Source organism: Cyprinodon variegatus, unplaced genomic scaffold, assembly GCF_000732505.1.
Source record: "Cyprinodon variegatus isolate N-32 unplaced genomic scaffold, C_variegatus-1.0 Scaffold293, whole genome shotgun sequence".
Classification (NCBI taxonomy): Eukaryota; Metazoa; Chordata; class Actinopteri; order Cyprinodontiformes; family Cyprinodontidae; genus Cyprinodon; species Cyprinodon variegatus.
The window spans coordinates 513,376-523,839 of NW_015150746.1; the positions used below are offsets into that span (position 1 = coordinate 513,376).

Genomic DNA, 10,464 nt, shown 5'->3' on the forward strand with positions numbered 1-10,464 from the left:
AAGTGCACAGAATTATTCAATCACACAGTGTTCTGAAAGTGCATTTTCCTCTATTCTGCACTTTAGATGAATGACTGTTTAGGTGCCACTGGTACTCGATACTTTTGAAAATGAGTATTGCATCCGGATACAACATTTCAGTATCGATACTTTTTTGAGTATCGATACTTTTGACAACCCTATGTTAGAGACTTTTAAAGTAAGATGTAGTGACTAGTAGCTCTTACTTATTCTTACACCCATAAAAGTTACATTTATTTTTCTCTTGTTAGTATCAGTACTTTTATTTTCCAAAGCCTCAGACATGTTTTTTTCCCCCATCTAACTTCACATTCTTGCCGTGTTCTGCTTCAGTAATATTTTCCTATGAGTGTATCTCTACGTTCCGGGAAGTCCTTGCAAATGCCCTATACAAAAACCAAGCTGTCCTTTCAATGTTATTACTGCGTTTGAGTCTATATATAGACAAGGCCTTGTCTATATATAGACTCAAACTCACTGCGGATCCAGACATTTGAATTGAGAAAGTTTCCTGGAGAGGTGGCGAAGCGTCTTCAAATCTTGGAAACCAAGTCCAGTGGATTTTTTTGAACTTTTAAGGAATAGCCTATGGAAAGATTATTTAAAGCACAGTTTGTGAACTTTTTTGTTGTCTTTGTGATCACCTGGACAACAAACTGTGAAGCCATCTACATAAAGGGACAGAGCCGATTGTACTTCCTAAGGAAGTTTAGGTCCTTCGGCATCTGCGGCTAGATGCTACATATCAATAAGTCTGTTGTGGAGAATGTGATCTCTTCAACCAACATCCGCTGGAGTAAGAGCATCAGAGCTAATGACTTAGAAAAAAGAGCTCTGTTCTAGGAACTCCTCTAGAACCTCTGGAAATTATTTTACCAAGAAGAGTTCTTCATAACGTTAAGAACATTATGGACAACAGTGCACATCCTCTTCAGAAGATTTTTAAAGAACAACAAAGTGTTCAGTCAGAGGCTTTAATAGATCCAATGCAAGACAGACAGCTACAGAAGATCTTTCCTACCTACAGCAATCGATACCTACAACAACTGGTTAAAAAAACAAAAACATGAGTTACTGTGACATTTAATTTAGCTTTGGGAATAATGTATTCTTGAATTTAATTACCTTTGTTGCTAAAAAGATTATTTGTTTGGCATTAGGTATAATTTGATCTAAACTTAAGCATTGGATTATAGAACAAACAGGTGGTTAAAACGGCCTCATTTAATGGCTTGAATGACACAGTATTCATTATTTTTAAATCAGAATGAGTTGTTGTGATAAACAAATGATAAAAAAGGCAACCTAAATATAAACCAACAAAAACCCACTAAATTTAGGAAGCAGCACCAGTCTTTGGTTATTAGAAGATGCAAAAAAGAAAAAGAAAAAAAAAAGATAAGCCAAACTTAAGAAATCTCGTATCGGCCCCGTTTGCCTTTCAGACCATGTCCCCATCTCTATAATAGTGCAACCTTTTAGGTCTGCAGAGCAATCTTTCTTCTGAAGACCGCACTCATTATTTTACGATGGAAATTTTTTTTTCACAAAACAAACAAGATTTTTACTTGAAAGTTAAATGATAAAAATATGGACCTGAGATTAACATGGAAAGTGTACGTGTGAGGAATGATTATTTCATACTGGAATAGGAAATAGAAATAAGAATTCTAGTAAATATTTTATATCAGGGATATCTGAAAAGCTGTGATGAACCAATAGTGTTTCAAAACATTTTGGGAAAAATTGTACGGCTCAGAAAAACATGATAACTCCACTAAAGTTAAGTATCTAAATAACCTTAAGATGCAACAGCTTGCAGATTAACAAGCTAAACTGCTTGAGGGGCCTATTAATTATCTGTAATACATGCCGTCATCTCCTCATTGCAGTTAAACCTCCTGGTGCTGACAGACTGTGCAGTTTTATAAAAAATTAGATAAGGATAAAATAAATAATTAGCTACTTATAGTGTTCAATAAATCCTTTGAAAATAGGGAATTAAGACAAATGTATGCATGTTGCCAAATATACTTTGTGATATGGTACTGGATCTTTAATCTCTGTTTTTACATGCTGGATTGTTGTAACTTGAAAATGTTGATGATGAAGAATGCTAAACTCACCGCAGTGGCTAGGAGAAAGTGATAGGGGAGGAACTGCATTCTCAAGACATCGTTGAATTTGCGAATGCAGTGCAACTCTATCCCGTTAGAGTCATAGATGTATAGCCACTTTTTCTGAGCTACAGCGTACATGTGCTCAGTGTGGAGCCACCTAAGAAAATACCAACCAAACTGTTACACACACACACACACACAAAAAAATCATATAAATATATATATATATACACACACACACATATAAATGTTTAAATCTTACTTCACATCATTGACAGACTCCATGACGTTTATCTCACACATGAGCTGTTTGGACTGCCAGTCTAAACAAGCAACATGGCCTCTCCTCCCACCCAGCAGCAGATGACTGAAGCAAAAACAGCACTACAATGTGAGCATGCATTTTAAAATCAAAAAATAAAATGGTGTAAAAGTGTCTATAAAATGCCTATTAACAATACCTCTGTGAAGATAAATCAATTTCATATCAAAAACCTCATCATTTATTTATCCAATAGGCATATAAACAAATGTCTTTACAATAAATACAAATACAATCTTCTGCCTCTTTGAAAATGAAGTCAAGCAATATATTTAAAAATATTAAATATTCCAATAATATGAAGGCTTTTAAACTCTTAACTTATATGGTCTTATGTCATCATACTATATAAAAGAAGAAAATAAAAAAAAATAAAAAAAAATCACATAGCTACAGGCTGACAGCATTTCAAACAATCTTAGCAGTGCTGATGTTATTATTCCTATTTAGTCAACATATATCAAACGAGAAGAGGCATGTGTGCTACTAACCGTCCAGTTCTGCTGTAATCCAGACGATATGGACCAAACTGAGACAGTTTCAGATTGAAATACTGTAAAGAGAGGAAAAATAACAAATTTAAAGTTTGCAAAGCCTTACATGCAGAACAAATGCATTGTAACAGTTGCCTTAAGCAAAAAGAAAAACAAAACCAATGCAAACACTCAACCACAGTACACAACATATAAATAATACCATAAAATACTATTAGAAAACAGAAAACACTTTAGTCTCTTGCAATAACCTCTTAATAAAACTCAAATTACAGGCATTATAGTCTTATACTACACAGGTTTAAAACAATTGGGGAAAAAGCCTTTTAAAGAGTCAAATGACATGAAGACGACTTATAGTGTTTTTTTTGTCAACAAGACAATAGAGGTTAAACCAAAATCAATAAGAATGTAATTTAAATTTTTTTTCTTTTAGTTCTCCTTTCACACTCTGGATCAGCCTGAAAACAGGCATGTTTCCACAGGCAAATATCTGAAAAGAAGTTCCTGCCAGTCATGAGTGACTGGCAGGAATGCCCACTGTTTGCTTCAACCAGAACATTTCTCCAACTGCTAACTTAAGATGGCAGATGATATTTGGGGCCACATGCTGGGTTAACAAGTTGGTCTTATGGCCAAGATTGATAAAATCAACAGGCAGGGTCCCTTTAATCAAAAATGCGTGATAAGGTAAACACAGCGGAGTTTAAAAGTGATGTTTTCATATTCTGTAATAAAGGCCAAAAACTTCCTCAAAATTGTACACCAAATCATAATCTTTTTAAGGATATGTAGAGATTAATATAATTATGCCTCCTTGGAATTCTTTGGATTCAAAATGTGCTGATACAGCGACCTTTTTAAGTTGCTGCAGGTTACAGGTTGGATGTTTTGGGCCCAAAGCTCCTCTGCAGGAATTTTGCTTCACCCCCACTGAACAAACCCGGTGTAACTACTTAGGTTTTTAGGTCGCCTTCTTTAGAAACTTTTTAAGTTCTGCAGACAGATAATTTTTTTAACCAGACTGGGTCTTTGAGCTTCAAAACATTGACTTTATTAACCATAAAGCAGTTTTTAAATATTTAGATGGTTTGCTGGTTGATATTGTATCAACATTTCCATATAATGTTTTTTTTTTTTTCCATCTTATACAGTTCCTGCTGTGGTAAACACCCTCATACTTTCCATTAGGAATGCATTTATGGGCTTGTAAACTTCTAATGTTGTCCTCCAAACAGAAAACCCACATCAGTTTTAGGGACTGTTCTCCCTGCTGGACTGTGGGAAACTGGCTGGTCCTGCAGCGGTTCTGCAACAGCCTTTTCCCGCCGCCATCAGAGTGTTGAACTATTGAAACTCTAATCAAGCCTGACACTTGAAAAAAATCCTATTTGCACTACGGCGAATTTTTAGAATCCCTTTAAAGCTACAGTGTGTAATAATTACAGGGATATAAAGTCAGAAATTTAATATATTATACATAACTATGTTATTTATCATCACCTATGAGCTCAGCCTTTTAACCATAATATTTGCGTTGCCTTAGAATTCGTTATTTATAATTACATAGGAGCGGGTCTCGCAACCATGGGGGCAGACATCTTTGCGCTACGGCAAGCGCAGAGGCAACACACTAGCGATTGCGAGATCTCCCATTACGCTTGAAAATAACTACGGCAAGTTGAGAGAGATTAACTGAGACGGTACTGAACAGTAGATGGCAGTATTATGCCTGAGAAGCGTTTAGTCTGCCTGAAACCAAAGAAGAAGAAGAAGCAGGTATACTGCGCTTCAGTAACAAGAAAGGTGAACAAGGCGGCAGGCGTGAGTGACTTTGCAAACTGTTTCGCACTGTGTGGCCAAACATCAGACGAATGGAGGATCATGCCTACTCTGTATCACAACGAAAAGCGGCGGACACCGAACCCCCGTCATCTAAGAAGCGGAAACACGACGAGAATAAACGCAAGCGTGACAAGAAACGACAACAAACACGGATCAACATTGGCACGGCATTTACACGATGGAAGTCACTGATGGAGGAAAAAGGTTTTCAAACTGACGCTCAAGTTGCCAGTTTTCTCTTGGACAGGTAATTAATCCTACACACACAATTCTCTAATATCACTGCAGTTTTTGGATTACAGGATGCTCAGACCTGTCTAAAACAATAACATGCTGCGTGATGATGCTGTTACTCTCCAGTATACTTATTCAGCAACGTCCCTGACGTTTTACAGGTAATGATTCAGTAATTTTCTGTAAAATAATTTTCTGGATATATACCTCGGTTACTTCTCTCCGGCTCCTTTGGAGATCTTCAAGCCTTTCCTCCTCTGCTCTAGTCACCCCGCTGGCACCCCTCCCTCGCCTGGCCCTGGCTGCACGCTCACCCCGGCCTCTCTGCCCTCTTCCTCTCCCTCTTCCTCGCCTTGTAACCCCCGTGCCACAAACAAGACTTTGACTCTGTAAACGGGGAATATATATTCTTCCAGCGAACACAATCTCGCTGTTAAACTAATGACTACAATTACTTCATCTGTTTATATCACCATGCAAAGCAGCTCACCAAAACGTCACAACGATGTAGAAAAAATAACGGGTATATTTATTATCTAAAGTCTACATGAAATCTATACCATACAGACTAATGAAATACTATCTGTAAAATTATCTATGTAAACAAACCTCATCACTTGAGAAGGTAGGTGATGCGGACGTCGTGGAAGACATTTTGTCCCGTAACGCTCGCCGTACTGTTGGGGGGGAGAAGCAGTGGGGGGGAGACGTTCATGTTGCTGCAGTCTGCAGTCTGGACGTTAGATGTCGCTGAAAATTACACACTGTAGCTTTAAATAGAACTCAACTCAATGCTCTACTGCATTTTCCATCCTATTTATTTATTAGCACCGAATCTTTCCATATCAATGCCTTTTGCACCATGACTAAACTGTTTTTTTCCTTTTCTCAGATACTTTGTTTACATTTTGATCACTGCTGCACTTTATAAATGGAAATATTATTTTCACTGTTGTAAACTGCTCATTCATTGTTGAAAAGCTGTATGCATAGAAATTTCCTTTTGTATACACTGTGTATACATGACAAGTTTGTCCAAGTCTAAGATGGTATGGCAAATCACTTCAAGCATATGCTTTATATTTGCATGGATGTTGCAATGTGATGCAAGAGCTTGAATATATGGAAGAAATTAACATGCCAAAAAACATAAAAATCATGCTCTCTAAGTCACCATACAAGTTTATCGAAAGATGGAGGACAAAGGCCCATGACATTTTGGAGCAAAATAACCTGAGACCTCACATACATGACTTGGTGACTTATTTGGAACGTCAAGTACGGATTCTTTTAAATACCATTTATGGAGACATCGAGCATGCACAAGGAAACCGTTCAAAGGGATCTATATGCAAAGCACAACGTTCTGGAGGAGTAAACGGAAGCTTCGCCACCCCCACAAAACCAGTGAACTCTGGCAACAAAGGTATAATGGATGGTTCTCAAAGGGACCCGTGTTGTTGCTGTTCGCACACTCATCGCCTAGAAAACTGTCAACTGATAAAGACTAAAAATCACAGAGATAAAATCGATTTTCCAAAGTAGAAAGGAGTTTGCTTTGGTTGCCTCTGCATAGGACACATGAGCTATAACTGTACTAATCGTCTGAGCTGTCGAAGCTGTTGCCAGCAACATCCAACCCTGCTTCATATTATTTCAATCAAGAAATAAAATTTAAAGTTATCTGTTATCTTCTATCCACTCCAACACAAACAGAAAATACTGTTTCTTATCTATTGTTCCAGTTCGTTTCAAGTCCACTACAGGAACCAAAGAGGTGCAGACTTATGCATTTCTTGATCCTGGTGGTTCTCTTACATTCTGTTCAGAAAATTAAAGACTAAAGGAAGACAAACCCAGCTTATGTTGACTATCATGGGACAAGAAAAGGTGGTTCCAGCACACCTGCTGTTTGGATTGGAAGTTGCAGACATGAATTCAAACACTTTTCACCTGCTTCCAGAGGCTTTAATACAAAAAGAAATATTAAAGTATTAAAGTCAAATTAAAGTCAAATTTTGCTACAGCTGCAGACCTGAAAAGATTTCCATACATGTCAAGGGTTTCTATTCTCAACATAGATGCTACTGTTGAGTTGTTGATAGGAAACAATGCACCCAAGCTATTGGAGCCCTGGGAAGTAATCAACAGCGGATCGGATGGCCCTTATGCTATAAGGACAGTATTGGGACGGGTCGTCAATGGACCGACACATGGAAAAGAAATGGGCAGAACAGGAGTTGTGAACAGAATTTCTGTGACAAATCTGGAGCTAATGCTACAAAGCCAGTATAATTGTGACTTTAATGAAAAACCCTCAGCAGGTAAAGAGAAGTCAAGGGAGGATTTGAGACTGATAGACATTATGGATTATACTGCACATCTACAGGAAGACCGATATGTTCTTAACTTACCCCCAAGGAATCCAGTTGTGACATTATCCAATAACTTTTCTATTGCAAATCAGAGAATTCTTAACTTGGATAAAAGGTTACTGAACAACCCGCAAATTTGTCAAGAGTACGTGTCATATCTATAAAATTTAATAAAGCAAGGGTACGCAGAAAAGATGCCATAGCAGGAGTTGGAAGGAAAATCGGGAAAAGGTGTGGTATGTTCATGGCATATACCATCCAAGGAAAGGAGCTCTATGAGTTATTTTGACTGTGGAGCCACTTCTAAAGGAAAATCTCTTAATAAGGAGTTACTACAAGGTCCCAAACTCACCAGCTCTCTAATTGGAGCATGTATGGGCGATATACATGCTATGTTTCTTCAAGTACCGTAAAGGTCACAGAGCATCAGAGAAATCTTCTTTGTTTCTTCTTGTGGTTAGATGGAGACCCAAATAAGGAAGTTCAAAACGTCAGGATGACTGTTCAATGATTTGGTGCAGTGTCATCACCTGGCTGTTCCAACTATGCACTGAGAAAAACGACCGATGACAACAAGGCTGATTTCTCTCATGATGTGGTGAAAGCGGTTAAACAAAATTTCTATGTGGATGACTGCTTAATAAGTTTTGGTTCAGAAAAAAAGCCAAACAGATGATGACAGACCTGAGAATTCTCTGTGAGAAAGGAGGTTTTACTCTGGAGAAGTGGATCAGTAACAATTGAGAGGTTTTACAAAGCATTCCAGAAGATCGGTAGGCAAAGGATCTAAAAGAGCTCAACCTAGATCGGGACAAACTTCCTATGGAGAGAGCTTTAGGGCTACTCTGGTGTGTGGAATCGGATGGCTTCAACTTCAAGATTGAAGTAAAAAAACAATATCTCACAGGCATGGTATGTAGTGAGTAACGAGCCTGTGTATGATCCTTTGGGAATTCTTGCACCTGTCACTCTCTATGCCAAGATGTTGCAAGAGAAACATAGCAAAAGAAAATGTGGCTTTACCTCCAGACATTTTGAAAAAAACATGGAATTCATGGACTGAAGAGCCTGTACCCTGGACACCATTTCAGATGAATTGACATATTTTACCAAAAGACTAGGGGAGTCTGTTTATACATTAATGTATAATTTTGCTGATGCTTGCAAAGATGGCTATGGAACTGTGTCCTACATTCAGCTGGAAAAACTCCCAGAATGACATCCACATTGCATTCTTATTAGGCAAGGCAGGAGTTGCTCCACTGAAGACCATCACAATCCCATGAATGAAATTAACAGCTGCCGTTCTGGCTGCTTGGGTGGATGCCCTGTTGAAAGCAGAGCTGCAACTGTGGATTGATGATTCTGTGTTCTGGACCGACAGTATGTCGGTAGTGAAGTACATCTACGATAAAAACAGATTTCAAGTGTTTGTGGCAAATAGAGTCTCTGCTATAAGAGAGGCTTCACATCCTTCTCAATGGAGGAATATCTGCTCAGAAGGAAATCCAGTGGATGCTGTCTCAAGAGGAATGAGAAGATTGGACTTTATTGAACATCACATCTTGCTTTAAGGTCCCAAGTTTTTTAAGGAAATCTGACCAGGAATGGCCACAAGCTTCCTTTGATCCTGTGTTAGAAGTTGACGATCCTGAGTTCCACTAAACTGCAGTTGTGAGTGTGACATGTTGGAATGAATTAAATCCTTTCGCTCGGCTCATCAGTTATTTTTCTGATTGGCAAAAGCTGAAGAAATCATTTGCTTGGTTTAATAAACTAAAGTCCATCCTACTCGAGCATTGTAGAAGGAGAAAGATTCACAATTCACAAGAAGAGGTCAAGTTGTTCACATGAGATCAGACAACGGAAGGTGTAGGTGCAGCAAGAGAACTGTAAGAAGCTTTGGATGCTTTAAATCATAAAAAGATTAAAAAGACACTGATTCCATCTGGAGTAGAATGGAGTTTTAACCCACCTGTAGGACCTTATCATGGGAGCATCTGGGAGCGTATCACACGCATGATAAAACGCATTCTTAGCTCAGTTTAACAACAACAATCATTGCATATGAAAACCAGCACTACCACCTGGACTTTTTGATACAGCAGATCTGTATGCAAATCAACGCTGGAAGCAGATTCAATACATCTCTGATCTGTTTTGGAGACCATGGGCCAGGGAAAACTTATCATTGCACCAAGAAATGCAAAAATGGAACCAAGCTAAAAGAAACTTGGTTATTGGGGCCATTGTTATAATCATTGACTCTTTAGCACCACGAGGTTCTTGGTGTTTTGAAAGAGTCTTAGAGCTTATGCTTGACAAAAGGGGTTTTGTTCGCACTGTAAAATTGCAAACAAAAAAAGCACCCATTCGCCAAATTGTGTCTTTTGCATGAAATGTAACTTATGGTGTTGGTTTAAATAATTTTGGCTTGAAAATGTGTATTGTGGAATTGTTATGTCTAACAGTTAGGGACCGGTATGTAGAAGCCACTATGTACACAAACTATAAATAAAGAAAGGAAATGATCTGTGCATGGGTGCGTGTTTCACCAGAAAAGGGAAATCAGTTTTGACCGCTTGGCCGGGAAATCCTGTCAACCCACAGCTGGCCATTGGTATAAATTTTTGTTTTTGCAAGTAAGCAACAGTGGGAAAAAAACTGGCTTTTAACTGCAAAAACAGCATCTGGACATTTCCTGTTCACCATCTCTTAAAATACTCCAGTGGCTTTAAGCGTCAGTTTAGGCCCTACAGGCAGATTAAGGAGCATAATGTTCCCAAACAATTAAGGACCCAAAGAGCTGTAATATAAAAATTCCTGTTACATACCGTATTTTCACGACTATAAGGCGCACTTAAACGTCTTTTTTTCCCCTCAAAATGTGTAGTGCGCCCTATGGTGCGGTGCGCCCTATGTGTGTTGTAACTGCGACTTTTAAGACCACCTCAATGAGGAGATGATGAAAGAGTGGCTGAATGTAAGGAGACCAGGTGTATTTTTTCCACTCATCACCATCGCTGTTAATATGTAACTTTTTCATCTAAATA

The 10,464-nt window shown here is 38.3% G+C and overlaps 1 protein-coding gene across 1 annotated transcript in view; it reads right to left on the bottom strand.

The window, feature by feature from the left end:
* wdr46 (WD repeat domain 46) overlaps positions 1–10,464 on the bottom strand; it is a 27,900-nt gene that overhangs the window by 13,152 nt on the left and 4,284 nt on the right. The window contains exons 6-8 of the mRNA XM_015383709.1: positions 2,955–3,016; positions 2,404–2,508; positions 2,148–2,298 (exon numbers count right to left, since the gene is read on the bottom strand). Of these exons, the coding sequence (XP_015239195.1) occupies positions 2,148–2,298; positions 2,404–2,508; positions 2,955–3,016 (318 nt within the window). The remainder of the gene's footprint in view (positions 1–2,147; positions 2,299–2,403; positions 2,509–2,954; positions 3,017–10,464) is intronic.